The sequence below is a fragment of the Phocoena sinus genome, chromosome 21 (genome assembly GCF_008692025.1).
Source record: "Phocoena sinus isolate mPhoSin1 chromosome 21, mPhoSin1.pri, whole genome shotgun sequence".
NCBI classification, from domain to species: domain Eukaryota; kingdom Metazoa; phylum Chordata; class Mammalia; order Artiodactyla; family Phocoenidae; genus Phocoena; species Phocoena sinus.
The window spans coordinates 14021812-14038181 of record NC_045783.1 but is presented as its reverse complement, the minus strand read 5'-3'; the positions used below and the strand labels follow the sequence as shown (position 1 = coordinate 14038181).

At 38.7% G+C, this 16370-nt stretch overlaps 1 protein-coding gene across 9 annotated transcripts in view; it reads left to right on the top strand.

Moving 5' to 3' along the window:
• SORBS2 (sorbin and SH3 domain containing 2) overlaps positions 1 to 13283 on the top strand; it is a 319740-nt gene extending 306457 nt beyond the window's left edge. For 8 of the 9 annotated variants that reach the window (XM_032618487.1, XM_032618493.1, XM_032618491.1 and 5 more), the window contains 3 exons: positions 5181 to 5230; positions 8911 to 9017; positions 11136 to 13283. In XM_032618487.1, the coding sequence (XP_032474378.1) occupies positions 5181 to 5230; positions 8911 to 9017; positions 11136 to 11197 (219 nt within the window). In that variant the 3' untranslated portion in view covers positions 11198 to 13283. The remainder of the gene's footprint in view (positions 1 to 5180; positions 5231 to 8910; positions 9018 to 11135) is intronic. The other variant, XM_032618490.1, reaches the window with a different exon arrangement.
• Positions 13284 to 16370: the final 3087 nt, after the last annotated feature.

Below are 16370 nucleotides of genomic sequence, written 5' to 3'. Positions count from 1 at the left end.
TCTATACTCTAGATTTAGGCAAAGTTGTGTTTTCACAATTTAAAAAATAATTTAAATATTTAAAATAATTGTATAAGGTAAGAAAGAAAAATACGCCTAGAAACATAAACATGGTACTGTTTGTTATTAAGAGAATTTCATCTAATTCTGGTTGGCAAGTACCGCACCTAACATTTTCTGGGAAAAAAAAATAGGAACTCTAGAACTGCTAATAGATCTTTCAAAGATTTTCCCACATTAGTATTTAAAGTAATGGTCAATCCTTACCTAAGAATTACCTAATAGTAGATATAGCTAATCCTCCAGATGCCTCTGCAGAAGCACAGGTAAGAAGGTAGGTTTAGGATAGACTGTGCCTTACTATCTCAGCTAGAAAAGTATATATTTTACTGATACCTAAGGTTCTAGGATATTTCAAACCAACTTTCTTATGAGCAGTGGCTTGTGATTGGTTCTGGCTTTGAAAATTAGCATGTGTTTAAAACCTGTCTCATTTGTATCTGCTTTTGACAACACTAAAAAATAGCTACACTAGAAGAGATAAAAAAAGATTGTTGCACTGCCAAGGAAAAAGCTAAATATTTAGGATTCTATAAAAACAGCATGTTTCATTGGGTTTTCTAATTTTTATTGTGCTCTTAAGACTCATTAAGGAAATATAAATATGACATAATTCTCACTTAAAATTTCCAGCACAGTGACTACAATCTGTTAACTTCAAAATCATCTTTTTAAACTCACAGCTCATATGAGCTTCTTGAATGTCACTCATGTATCTTCTATATTTATCACAAAACCGCTAAGAAGTTATGAGTAATAGAAATGCCTGAGCAGATAGGGAAAATACAAATGAACACAGACCAGAAATACTGGTGGCTAAAGACTGATCCTTTCTCAAGAATTTAAAACGTGGGATAGGAAGAACATGGTCAGAAAAACAGATGAATATCTATTCCACATCGCTCTGTGGTCTTTAAAATATCCTTTCAAAATGAATCCAGGCTGAAGCAACTTGGTGAGAGCTGTCCAAAGGCAAAACAACTTTTAACATGTTGCTGCCATTACTCACCATTAGGTGGCAAAAGAGTGCAGATACCTCACAGGTCTTTGCCCCAGGGTTTGTGCCCAGTTGTAAGGAGGGGGAAAGGCAAAAGACAACCTTCTACGACAATTTGTTTGGGTATCCATACAGAACATAAACACTTGCCTAAAGGAAAAAAATTAAGGTGTTGATTTTAAAAAGCCTGCGCTATCTATTCCATCTTAGTAAGCTTTTATGCAATAAAGAGTGAGAGTCAGAATTGTAGTTCTGTTCCTTCATCTTGCTTACTTGTGATATTAAGAAATTATCTTTGGGTTTTGGTTTACTGATTTGAAAAATGAAGTTTAATTATTGTTTTAAAATTAATTGTTTTTACATGACTGAGACACTTGGGAATTAACCAATGCCAGTTGTCATAGCGCTCTGACAACTGAATGAGTATCAGAGGAAATATATCTGTGGAAACGTGGATTCCTTTATGGATTCCCTGAGGGGGACAAGATCTAAACCATCAACTTGTCCACCTCCTTGATTTTAGAGATAAGGAAGCTGAGGTGCATATCCAAGGTCATATAATTAGTCATCGCCAACACTGGAAAGACACAAACATGCCCTCATAAGTATCTGTGCTGCTTATTCCTCTATTGACCAAAGACTATTTTTTAATATAAATTTATTTATTTTATTTATTTATTTATTTTTGGCTGCGTTGGGTCTTCGTTGCTGCGCACGGGCTTTCTCTAGTTGCGGCAAGTGGGGGCTACTCTTCCTTGTGGTGCACAGGCTTCTCATTGCAGTGGCTTCTCTTGTTGCAGAGCACGGGCTTCAGTAGTTGTGGCACGTGGGCTCAGTAGTTGTGGCTCGCATGCTCTAGAGCGCAGGCTCAGTAGTTGTGGCACACGGGCTTAGTTGCTCCGTAGCATGTGGGATCTTCCCGGACCAGGGATCAAACCCATGTCCCCTGCATTGGCAGGTGGATTCTTAACCACTGCGCCATTAGGGAAGTCCCAAAAGACTTTTAAAATAAATTATTTCAGTTGCTGTAACTGGTCATCTTTCCTTAAAACTGCCTCCTAGCTATCCATATTCACATGGAGATGATTCCTATCAAAAGTAACCTCAGGGCTTCCCTGGTGGCGCAGTGGTTGAGAGTCCGCCTGCCGATGCAGGGGACGTGGGTTCGTGCCCCGGTCTGGGAGGATCCCACGTGCCGCGGAGCGGCTGGGCCCGTGAGCCATGGCCGCTGAGTCTGTGCTCCGCAATGGGAGAGGCCCGCGTACCGCAAAAAAAAAAAAAAAAAAAAAAAGTAACCTCAGAAAAGTTCTAAAAATCACCATTATAATAGATACACAACTTCTCTGCTAATAAAAGCTGTGATAAATCCTAGCCTCAGTATGTGAACAGTATAGAAAACCAGTGATTCAGAAAAAACAAAACAGTGGGGGTGGATCCTTTTAAAGGATATGAAGGAAGTATTGAGAAAGATGAGTAAAAACAAGGATGTTACTGGCTGACACACCCAGGAACACAAGTTCTTAAGACTTAGAGGCCTGTAGAATTAAGGAAGCCACATACTTTTGGCAATAGCCCAATTTTCATAATTGCCACAGAGATGGTTCATTGAAATGATTTATGAGATGAGTTGAATTAAAGGAATTAAACCAGGGGAATTGTAATCACAGTAACGGAAAGGTGCTATACGGGTTTTATAAGTAGATTGTTTTACGTTAATGAACAGTTTAATCCTGAAAGTTGCATTCACATTTTAACGTAAGGGAGCAATGAAATTAGACCAGCCAGTTTTACCAAGCACTGGATGCCGTGATATCAAAGTGAAACTTCTAGTCAACTCAAAAATATTAGAATGGCTTAAATATGTGGAAATAGGCATACCATTTTTAGAGCACAATGAAATGTATTTTACAAAAGATTTTCTCTGAAGACAAGAACAAGTAATATTTCCTTATTTATAACTTTGTCGTGCACTGTAAACTGCGCTATGATTGTTTTTGCGAGAGAACCGTTGCTATCTTGGTATGTGATTCAAAACATGGCATTTTCGATTTACTTAATTGCATTTTTAAATATAGTGTGTTTGAGTAACTAACACCAGCATTTTTAATATCGTGCGGCTTCAATGCATAATCTTTGGCCTGAAATTTTACTCCTGGAAATGTGTCCTAAGAGATAGTTCAAAACAAGAAAATAGTTCTGTGTATGAAAATTGTATGGTATTGTTATTTATGATAGTGAAAAAGGCGAGATCAATCTGAACTTCAAAAACAAAAGAGAGAGAGAAATGGTTAAGACAGCCAAAAAAGATATAGACAGATATGTGAGGGAATAATATTCTGCAGTGATTTAAAATGAAAAGGAAGACTGAGAAAAGGAGACTGGAAATAATTACAAAATATTAATAGCAATTGATATATACAAATCTTATTTCTGCATAAAACATATATATATAAGATATATATGACATACATCATATATATATGACTGGATGAGAACTTGTAGAAAGGTAATAGGATATAGGCTTATGAATGACTTATTTTACCTCTTCATACATTTAAACTGATTTCAATAATATGTTGAATTAAATGACCTTAAAAATGGCTGGAAAATGGTTTAGTCTTAATCATTCTTAAAATAGTATATGTTATAATTCTAATAATAGATACATTGTTAGTTATTTTATGTTGATTTATAGGGTATTATACTCTTAAGTCATACATGTGTCTGATAATTTTTATCCACTCTTTAATCTTATGCTTATATATTCCATGCACAGACTGTTGAGTGAAATTTCTAAGAATACTGTTCGTAAACATTTCCAATTACTATTAACTGAAAGCTTAAAGTTTTAGTAGTAAGCACCTAGTCTACTATGCTAGATAGACAGCTTGGATGGGAAGGGAGTGGATAAAGAACGCAGGAAGGGAGCAGATTGTAGACTCGAAGACTCAGAGGAGCCCCAGAGTCCCCCTCCGTTCTTGGACCAATGGGGTTTCTATGGACAGTCTGCAGGGGGAATTCCCAGCCTCTCAGTAATCCATTCCTAACTCCGGGATCCAGGAATTAGCCCTGAGGTCTAAAGACATGGATCTAAAAACGAATGCAGTCATCAATAAAGAATCACTTACAATTGCCATGCAATTTGCCATGCAAACTCTGGTTTGTCTCATTTTACCATGCAGCCATCATTTAGAAGAGAATGCTTTTGAAGTGTGTTATGAATGAAATGAAATTCTTTTTTTCCCCCTTAAAAGGTAACGTTTAGGTAGTCGGTATAAACTACATTGTGTTTACATATTCAAGAAATGTGTGAACTTTCATTCATTGCAATTTTTATGTGGATATATGGGATGCAAAGGCTTGTCATTTCCAATATTATAAGTATCTATTACAGATACTGGTCTTGATGCTTAGTTTAAAAAGAAAGGAAACTCTTTTGAGAGTTCAGTGCACTGGGAATTTCTACCAATATTTCTCTTCTAAGGTAAAATGTTACATGTTACCTGGATATTGTTTGTTACATGCTATTTCATACTCTCTGTTTTCTCTTTTTAAAAATGCATGTGTTTCCTCCACATTGAGAACAGAGAGTGTAACTTCAAATGTAGCATGACATGTCTGCCTCTTGACATGTTTATCTGTACTGTATGTGAAAATGTTGTCTGTGAAGGAAAAGTATATTAGAATGAATGTGGATACTTTGCTGTTAGACTAAATGTGGTTTATTCTTTGCTTGTTTGAGAAAACGCTGAAGAATAAGGTTGTATGAAGGTGTCCAGACTTCCCAGTCTAGTGGTTTGGTGTCTATGTTCTTGCCATGTTCCTGGCCTTTGAAAAATCAATGGGACTAAACCCTGACTCTTCCTTAAAGCTTGAGCAGACAAGATTGCAGATATGTTCAAAACATTTGAACCTTGGTTATTTCGATTTAATTTAAAGCACCTTTCAAAATATTTTAATTATTAATCCAGCAGAAACCCTTTATTTGGTTTTTTTCCCTTCCTCTTGGTTTTTTACAACAGGAAATATTAAATGTCAAGAAAAGTGCCATGCCATTATCCAAATTATCTTTTAATTAGTACCAGTTTAAGCATTGATTACATTGAAAATCATTTCATTTCAGCCACAGCGTCCTGTGTTTACTCATGAAAACATTCAAGGTGGGGGGGAACCGTAAGTATTCTTCTTATCTTCTAAATTCGAGACTAACCTTGACCCACAAGATGGACCACTGATGTACCATAAGCGAGGATGGTACAACTTTGCAAGTGAAAGAGATCAGAGTAACTAACATGAGATGATATCTCCCAGATTAAGAGAAATTGCAATAGTCTCCATCTTTCACAACAGAGAACAGAAGCTAATTTAAGAAAAAAAAATCCGTGATTTTGCGGAGAAGACTTTGATTTATGCACTAAGAAAAAAACCTTCCAATGCTGCAGTGATTCCTAAGATTCATGAATCTGTCCCCCGCTCTGTTCTACTCACCACGTAGATTCTAGTAACTACAGCCTTAAAGATACACTGAAAATGTTCTAACATTGTTTTTACACATATTTGAAGAGCAGGAGAATGTCAAAGTAGACCTACAGTGATAAGTTAGTAGCATAATTCCAAAGTTCCATTCTTTCGGAAATGGCAGTATTAAAACATGCACTGTCATTCAGTTACACGATGTGCACTACCCAGAGGACCAGGAAAATGCCTTTTCACACTTTATTTCAAATCCCCTCTCCTTTCTAAGTCGAGTCAATCTGAAGGTATCACACATTGTCTTTTAGGGTCTCTTTCTGCCCCATTTTGCCCATGAGAGATATTCAGAGGTTATCCACTTCCTGTTGGCTGTTGCCTACTCTGAGTGCAGAGCTAGACCCTGGGAAGGAACATTTACAGGACTAAACCATGTCAGGCTGACTTGAGCACACACAGTGTGCCTCCTGCCCACTGTCCAAGCTCTGCTCCCCTGGAGCAGAGCAAACCAGGGGGGCCTGGTGTGTGGCCTGGTGACCTCACTCCTCACAGACCTGGTGCTCAGCTAAAAGCATGCTCCTCGGAAACCATCTCTAACCTGAAACTGGCTCTCACGGAGTACAGCCAGAAAGGTTTTATTTGTTAAGGAAAACACTATGAAAAAATAGCTTGGAGGTACAAATAATTTAAAATTTCATTTACTTGGAAAAATGTTAAATATTACTTGTAACTCGAAAGGTTTGTTTTGTTTCCTTATTTACACAAATGATGAAGGGATCACATCACAAAAAATAAATCCCAAGGCTGCTTAGGTTTACTGCATTATCAACACATTATATCAGCAGCTTTTAATGAATTTATGAATTAAGATGTAGGTGATGTCACACTGTTTCATGTCATGAAGTTAATGCTTCCTCGTGTTTATGAGCTCACAGGTGGAAAAGGGCATTTTCAGTGTCCTGCTTTGAACATACTTTATTAAATTTCTATTTGATCACAATGCCAATTAGATGGGTATCACTTAATCTCTTTCATTTAAGAAATAGGTTTTGAGTGAAAATAGGAACATAATGTTATAATGTCACTGCAATTCAGAAGTATGGTAAAATATGTTATAGAAGAAGTTGCAAGTTATAGAGAGAGCTTCAAGTTCGGTTGAGCATTTTCTATTTAAAAGACAGATTTCTTTTTGAGGCATCCTAACCCCATCACCATCATTCATCTCACCAACACATCTTTCAAAACAGCATTTTTTATTGTAATTCGACTACATTTCCTGTCGTGCAATACTGATTTTGAAAGCCAGCAGAGGCAGGAGGATTTCCGGAAGGTTTGTTTATGTTTCCATGAAACTTCCAATTTTTTTTTTTTTTTTTTGGTGGTCTAATTAAACCAGAATGGTAAGTAAACTCTGATAAGCACAGTGGCTTTCATCATATCAAAGTGAAGGAGTTCGTGCCAATTTTTTTTTTTTTTTATCTCTTGGGACCTTGAGATTCTTCAAGCAGCTGGGGTTTGTGGCCTTAAATAGGCCTGTCTCTGTGAGTGGCTGGAGATGTGCCTGGGGTGAAGGCTGAAGCCTGAGAAGCTCAGAGAATCAGTGTTTCCCAAAGTGAGAGATGCAATGTATATCCATGGAATTAACAGCCCAGGAATGCCTATCTCCCTCAAATGTGAGATTGTAAAAGGGAATATGGTGAAATTAACTTTCCCCAGGGATAGACAAGAGATACCATTCCTTCACCTGAACATCCTCAAATCAAACAGCAGAATAATTTGCTCCAACCAGGGTTGGCCCATGCAAACATCCAAATTAAGGAATGTCGGTATTCAAGACCTTCCTGTCTGTTTCCACAAGGCTCTGGGATTCAGGCTACCTTTCTTTGTCCTTCCCCACAATCAGAGAATCCTTTTTCCATAGAAGACCTCAGAAGCTCAAGTGGTTAAAAAGGTTTACTAGGAGGACAAAATATTAACAGGGGAAGAAATCTCTAATGTTGGAATTTCAGGCTTTGCTCTCAGGCCAGGGAAGATAATGTTTCTAGGAGAGGCTGTTAGGCACGACATCTTATCAGCTCTTTCCCCAATACACCCTCCCCCAATCCAACTTTATCCAGACCCCCCAATGTGAAAAGTTCAAGGACAGGGAGAGAAGCCAATGAAGCCGAGGCCCCAGTTTATCACATGATGTTTGAGTCCAGGTGACATGATAGAATAGTTTTGTTCTACCAAAGTATGATTTTCTGACTGAATGAAGTAATCAAAATAAATCATTCTTGTTCCTGAGCAGTATCCAATATTATCAACCTTTTAAAGTTGGCTTGAAAAAATTCACAGTGCCCTGAAATGTGGTTCTTATTTTCTTACATTGGCAGAATTACATTAACTGTTATGAAGAACGGCAGAAACAAATTCACTAACTTTTAAAAAAAATTCCCCTCACATACTGATAATATTTTAGTGGTAATATGAAGTTTTCATGTTCACTGCATATCAAATGCTTCCTGACCCCGAGCTGCTAGAACTTGTGTCTTTCCAAAATGCCAGTCCATATGAATATGCATGCTATTTTATTACCAAAAATTCAATGTCTGAGTTTGCTACTGATCAATGTCAACAAAATATGTGTTCTCAAAGAATTCAGACAGAGAAAGTGGCAGCATTCTATCAGTAATTCTTTTTTATATGATTATTTTGAGAGTTTTTACACTGAACACAATTTATCTGAGACCCATTTAAAAAGGAACGTATGTCCCTAACCTACTGTTTGAGATCACCACTTACACTGATTCAAACTATGAAACTAAACTGCTTTAAAGAACTCCTCCTGGTAAAAAACAAAAAAAACAAAGAACACTTCTCTGTTATAGTAATTCCCATACAGTGATTTAGAAGTTGTATCTGAGACATTTTGTGCATGTCAATTTAAAATCTTTTGAAAATTCCACTTGCAAGCTGCAATTACTTGCTTCTGATTATGGCTAATTAAAACTGTAATTCCTTCTTGTTTTTATATAGCTGAATAATGCACATATCACTTCTTTTATATTCTGTACTATCATTTAATGTCCAAATGATAGCTATCCATGACTGGACAATTGAAATGCAGGTCCAATTTATAAATGTTTTAATCCAACTATGGATATTAGAATCTTCCATAAATTTTCCTCATTATGAGTTTTGAAATGCTATTAGAGTGGTCTAATTCCCATGAAAGCCTAACTACTTCTACTTACTTTACATGCTTACCAAAGACTTATACTACCTAATTAATATGTTAATAAGAATAGAAATGTTAAAAGTAAAATAAATATTATACTCTCTTCTGTAGTTTCACAGAGGCATAAAGATTTTGTTTAACACGTCCATTTGTCCTGTTTAAGGTTTCAGGCTCTGTATAACTATACTCCTAGGAATGAAGACGAGCTGGAGCTCAGAGAAAGTGATGTCATTGACGTGATGGAAAAATGTGATGATGGATGGTTTGTGGGTATGTGTACATTGCCCATTTTGTAATTTGCTTATGTTTGCTCCCTTGCACTGTTGGATGCGATAGTCAAGCTTTCTTTGATTTCATAATGCCTTTGATCTTTCACACATCCATATGCACTATGTAATCCCAAGGCAATTACTTTTTTTTTTTTTTTTTTTTGCGGTACGCGGGCCTCTCACTGTTGTGGCCTCTCCCGTTGCGGAGCACAGGCTCCGGACACGCAGGCTCAGCGGCCATGGTTCACGGGCCCAGCCGCTCCACGGCATGTGGGATCCTCCCGGATCGGGGCACGAACCCGTGTCCCCTGAATCGGCAGGCGGACTCTCAACCACTGCACCACCAGGGAAGCCTGGCAATTGCATTTTTAATATAGTTTAGTGTTTACTGCTTCAGGTATACGTGATTTTCTGCTGGTTTTATTTCCAGTTCAACTGAGAGAAGAAAATTTCTTTAAATAGCACCAACCAGGAAAGACTGAGATCTAAGAACAAAAACAACGAAACTGCTCCCTAGATGCAAAATACCAATACCCTTGTTGAGTGGTAAATGTTAGTCGTCAGCAGTGAGGATCTAATTTGAGAAAACAAGATGAAATGAACAACTCACCCATGACTAGGTCTGCTGTAGGTGCCCTAAAACACCAGTGATTCACCTTCGCTTTAATGTGTGGTCCAAGTAGAAGTTCCATTCTCACCACTTAAAAAACAATCCCATTCTTACCGTCTTAAAAGAAAACCAGAGGTTTTCTGAGAAAAATTTTGTAGACAAGAGTATCATATCCTAAGTCACAGAGGAAAGAGGTAAAGAGGAATCAGAGGCACAGGAGGATGGAGGAGACAAAAGGTGAGGGAATAAGGGCTTTCTGTAGACAGCCCAACAGTGGGGAAATATAAGAGCAAAGGCCACATTTGCAGCCACAAGCCTCTGCCTCTGTTTATATTAATCCCCCATTTAGAAGAAGGTAAAATGGCTTACCTACACAGGGATAAAGAAAATCAGCCATCAAACCAGGACAGTAAATGCAAAAGGGAAGGGAAGTGTAGAGACCCTGTTCGCTCTACGTGAGCTGGAAATCATAAGGAAGAATTTAGTGCACCAGCTCTTCCAAGCAGTTTCAAAGAAATCATGTTATTCTAATCCAAAGGCGATCATAATGATGGCCGCTTATGCATTTGGTTTTATTCCTCATATTAAAAACATGCCCAGTGATAGAACCCCCGCCCACTAGTAGTGGTCTATCTTTCTTTTCTTTAGTGACTTGGTAAATAGTTCAAATTTTCTATATTTTATGAAGGACCCTGGCAGCGCTATTTGTAAATGAATGCTGTGGTGCTCAGCGTGATCTTGTATGAGATAATAGAACTGGAGAGTGATGGCAGCCCCAGTAGAGCCTTCACGTTACACTGTGCTGAGGAGCTGTGACAGACGGCCTGCTCCCAGAACCAAGCCTTGCTGTGGTGCTTTTCCATCCTACCTTATCACGTGGCCAGCCTTATCCTGAGAAGATTGGATATGAAAAATGTCACTTCCCAGCTGCGTTTCCTATTCTACTCCTCAGTCCTGTCTAGCAGCCTCAGTGATGGAGCCTCATCAGACTTGAGTATCATTGTACTTAAAAGCCCACCTCTGGGCTTCCCTGGTGGCGCAGTGGTTGAGAGTCCGCCTGCCGATGCAGGGGACACGGGTTCGTGCCCCGGTCCGGGAGGATCCCCCATGCCGCGGAGCGGCTGGTCCCGTGAGCCATGGCCGCTGAGCCTGCGCGTCCGAAGCCTGTGCTCCGCAACGGGAGAGGCCGCAACAGTGAGAGGCCCGCGTACCGCAGAAAAAAAAAAAAGCCCACCTCCTCAGCAAGACTGTCTCTCCCCTCAGACTGAGAGGCTGAGCTTTTCTGATCAGCCCGGTGTGATGGAAGCACAGCATTTAAGCTCAAGAGGCAACAGAGGCATCAGGCAAAACAGATAAAACTGCTTACTTTGTCTTCCTATCCCTTCAAGTGAGTTTTCTCTCTTTTCCAAACCCTGAGGGCTTGCTCTCTTAGTGAGTTTTCAAGCCCACAGAGATGAACTGACATTTCATGGCTGTTACCCCTCTTTCATGTATCACTTCTATTTTCAGGAACCTCAAGAAGAACCAAATTCTTTGGTACTTTTCCCGGGAACTATGTCAAGAGGCTGTGAATCACTCTCCCCATTATTTATGCTGCATTTCAGCACCACATCTGCATAACCTTGCCTGAAAGATCTCCACAGGCCTCCTGCTGTTATGCCTTCTGGTTTCCAATAGAAGTCACCCACCATCACCATCTCCATCTGCCACCAAACCACCAGCAATGGAACTGCCGCTGCGGTGGGGAGATTGGAGGATTTGCTTCCATGTGAAAGTGCATATTCCTGCCATCTGCTCTAAACTTTGAAAAGTCAATATGCAGCAGCAGAAAGAAAATCATTACACTTAATAACGGTTGAGTAGTTGAGGCAAAAAAGTAAGTGTCTCAAGGAGGCTCTCTTGTCCACTCTGAAAGATGTTCTCCCCTCAGGCAACCAGAAGCTTGTTTATTACTACTTGCTGGGGTTTGCATTTTCACCTTCTTAGCTTGGCAGTATATTTTCCTTTCACGAGTTTGCCTAGTGTCCTGGTTTACACGATACGACAACTGTACTTCAGCTATTGTTTGCCTGCACTTATATGTTGTAATATGCACAGTGATTCCAGAATCTAAAGCGAGAGTAGGAAAGTTAATTCGAATGAGTGTGATTTTGTTGAATTGAATGTGAGTTTCAAATAGGAGTCTTCTGCAGGATTTTTTTTTTTTTTTGTACTTTTTAGAAGTGCAAACAATAAGTGAATAAGAGCCTTTGGTAATAATCAGGAGAATATAAGAGGTTTAGCTAGATTACAGAAAACGATTGTGTTGTAAAGTTGCATTGCTATTTTATATTAAAATGTAATAATTAGCATCATGAACAATGAGCTCTTAGTGTTTTATTTATCTGATAAAAGTTAAATAAAAGCAGTGTTAGTGAGAGGTGCAAAGAATCATTCTAACATAGACACTTGAAAGCATCTGTAAGCAATATTCATAGGTAAGATTTCACTGTGTGTACACATACACATTTGAGATTGTATGAGAACAGACAATCCATAAGATATGTTGTACATTTATGGAAATGTAAAAGAATCTCACATATTATTTTATAGAAATAGAGTACTTCAGAAGTATCACAAGTATTAAGGCTGGTTTTAGTAAGGATTATGATTAGTACAATTATTTTTACTATGATAATTATTTTTCTTCTCTGGAACTCAGAATCCTGGCTACATTTGAGGACAGGGATATGTTGAGCCTGATTTTCCTAGTGTGTGTAAAATATTTCCTCAGAATACATTAGGCACTTTTTAGAAGCAATGTTAAATCATTCAGGTTAAATTTTCTGCCCTGCAGTAGAAACCTTGAAGATGATATTGGGACCTGAAAGATTTAATGTGCTTAACAGTGCCTGAATTACACCCCGAGAACTAGCTTTGTATTTCTTATGACTTTGCATAAGAACTATTCATATTTGGATCCTGAGCACCATATAGACAAAACTTTTTATGGCATTTCTTCTGTGAACAGTGGTTGATCTTTTCACAATGCATGTAGACTCTAGAATTTTGTACAGATGTTTGCTCATTTTTTGTATGGACTATTTAGTTGTTGAGAAAACAGGGGAATTTCCTAATTCGGTCTTTATCCTTCCTTTAAACTAAGCTAAAACACTTTCAACAGATTACCCTTTACATCTCCCACAAATCATCATTATGCCTTGACAGTGCAATTCTGTAAGACAGCACTTCTGCAAAAGTTTATGAACATAAAACATCTTAGCAGCCAAACTGAAATGTATATAACTACCGATTAGAGAGGAATTTCATTAGAAAGAAGGTAAAGAAACATCTTTGATTAGCCTTGATTACTACCTTGATTACTGTCAAGTTCACAGCCAGCTTTATATTTTAAAGGCTTTGGGTTTGAAATTAGGTCAACTGCATGCAGCTTTGCTGATAAATGAATAATTACCTTTGATGCCATTTATGGGAAAAAATTCAATATCTGTTGCCTGTCATATTTAAGAAAAATTAATGTTTCTATTCTCTGTATCTGATTTTAAAAGGAAAAATATTCATACTTAGCTTTTAGGTAATTGACTTTGAATTCTTACAAGCAAAGGTCATTGTGTTTTTCTTGAATAGGCATCTAATAAATTTTGCTTGGAAGCATACTTCAGTTTTTCTTCTTGACATTTATCCTTACATGAATTGTGTATTTTATCCCAATCTGTTAGATAAACCTCAGAGGAAATGCATTTGCTCTGTGTTCTCTTGACACGCAAATGGAGAAAAGATGCATTTGCATAAGCTCAGAGAAGAAATATTTTTTAAACCCATCACCAAAGCTCATTTGCTAAATACTCCTTGGCTAAACATTGCTCTTCAGCTAAAACAACACATTTTAAAATATTTCTCCCTCAAAGATAGCTATTTTTCTAAGAAGAATTTAGTTACAAGAAGTTGTAAGCACTTTCCAAATTCACCTTTCTTCAGTTGCCCTAAAAAGCTTTATCACCATTGGCATGGCAGACACTGTTAACACTCACAAGATCTCAATGAATCTCAAACTATGCATTGCCATTGGGTGTCATTCCTTTATCTTACATAGATAGTAAGTAACTAGCTCTTCTAGTTGGATCCTTTCTAATAAAGCGTAGTCCTTTCTGCTCTATGTGCTTCAGCCCTCTTCCATATCTATCACTCAGGTATTCAGAAACACGTACGTTCCTCTGTTGGCAATTCAGTTATCAACAATGTCTTATCATGTTGCTTCATCCTAATACCCACCCTGATCCCCTCTGTTCCACTGGATAGTTTCCACTATGTATTAGCTTTCCACAAAAACATGTTCCCTTTGTAGAAAGAATATGACCCATATTATTCTTTCGTTCCTGTTTTCATGAGAACATTTATGGGTAATTTAACTAGGTGAATCTGAATCTGATCAAATGAAGGATGCTGTTGGTATACTCAGAGGTTGCTTGTCATTACTCTCTCCAAGAGAATCTGTTGCCAAGTGTTCGGCACGCTAGAAATATAAATCTGGGATTTTAAAACCACATGCATCAAAATCTGGATTCCCTTGTCCCACCTGAGAATTTATCATCTGCTCCTCTGTAGAGTCTGCTGAGATGCAGCAGAAACTTTGTCAAAGCCCCGGGCTCAAGAATCCCTAAACAGCTTTTCATTGTGCCTAGACTTCTGTCACAGCCAGCCAGGCACTGCTGTAGGTTCCAGAACAGCTACAGCCACAGTTCGACCCTCCTGCCGTGCTTCCTCACTGTGAATGCCAGGATTCTGGGTAGAATGGATTTATTTTTGCTGCAAAAATTGATGCTTAGTGACCTGTTTTACTTGATTTTATGTCAACGCACGATCATCAATACACACCAAAAATTCCTTAGTGCATCTCATTTGTGCCACTGATGGCCACCTTGGTAGGTGGAGTTGGATCCATCGTTGTGAATCCAATACAACGATCCCCGTAAAGCACCGTCTCTACTCACCAGCCCCAATCTGCTGTGGACTCACATCTGTCCACTAACTGGCCAGCCAGGTCAGCAGAAGGGCAGCAGGAAGGGACCCTCATTATTTTATGTGCCAAATTTTAATCCCCGCTTTAGAGGGATTACTACAAACAGGCATGTCCATTTCTTATTTGACAGGAAGCAGAAAGAACCTGTGTGAGTAACTATTTCCATCATGGTCCACTGCTTGATCTCTGTGCGTAGGTGGTCACTTTGCGTGGCTTGATAATTTCTTCCCAGTGCTTTCCAGATTGCAGCCACAAATTGATCAAATAGAATAAGCACTCGGTCAGCTTCTAAAAGCCTGTTTATTTAAAGGTTGAATTATTTCATCTTCCTTTCCAGATGGTAGCCCTCCGATAGTTGTTTATGTAGCAGTTATGATTTCAAATTATTTACCTATCATGGATGATTTGTTTAGAGCACAAGCAGAGACTGGCATTAGCGGTAAACGGATTACACCAGGAATTAGCAAACTATAGCCTGTGGACCAAATTCAGTCTGCTACCTGCTTTTATTTGGTCTGCAAGTTAAGAATGGTTTGTACAGATGAACATGGGCAATAAATTTGATGATAACTTTGAGCCCCAATTAAGTGAAATCCTGTGTCCCCAGAAAAAGAATCCCTTTTCACTGGTCGGTCTATATTAGAAAAACTTTAACCTATTATTATTATATCTTGAATTTCATCAATTAAAAATTGGTGGAAATTAGTTTTCTCTCTGTAACGTAAGTATGTACATAATATCCTCAATCTTGCCTCCTGGCCCACAAAACCTAAAACACTTGCTATATGTCCCTTTATAGAAAAAAAAACCTGTGAACCCCTGGTCTATTCCAACTGTCAGCAAGAAACCTAGAAAGTGAATAGAGGGAAAGGAACACTGAATGTCTGCTATATCTGTGTGCCATATGTGTTATTTACAAGTATTCCATGTCTTTATCCTCACAACAAATCTAAGAAGAAATCTGCTCTGCGCCCATTTTATAGATGAGGAAGCTGAGGCTCTAAGATGTTAATACAAAATATGTGATGGAAATTGGATTCAAAACCTGGTATCTATTTACCAGGCTTGTACTCTTTCTTCTAAGCCAGCCAAGCCCGGTGCTAAACACTTTTGATCAGATTATGCACTCCAAGTCAAACAACTACATCCATCCACCTCCCTCCCTCTCCACCACTTCCCTCTCGCAAATTCTGCCATCATGAATGGCCAGGCGCTTGCCACAGCATCGAGCTCTGCACAAGATGATGAGAAACAGGTGTATGCCTTGCCCAGCACAACAGTGTTTCCCTGAGGAAAGCTAATTTGGGTTTCTAAAAGTACACAGTAACCAGTGAGGATATAATTTCAATTACTGACATGTCTCAGCTGAGCAGGAGTCTGCCCGTGAGCTGTGATTCATGAAGATCCTAGAGGCTGTTGCCTGTGAGTCACATTGGCAGCTGGTGGTGCTTTGGGAAATGCTTGCTATCGTGGAGCCATTTGGAGACAGGCAAGGCCAGCATGCTCTAAGAACATGGTGTGCTTACTGGACCTCTTTTCAGTATACAAAGCCCCAGGACACACTAGCTATTCTCTGCTGGATGATGCGCTAAGTGACTGAGAGCTTTAGCTCACTGCTAAATTCAGCCCTTCCGTAGCTCAGGAAAGTTCCATCTGAGCTCATGCACATACATATATCTTGACCCAAAAAACTTTCAGTACAAGACAGAAATCTGCCTAGTGAA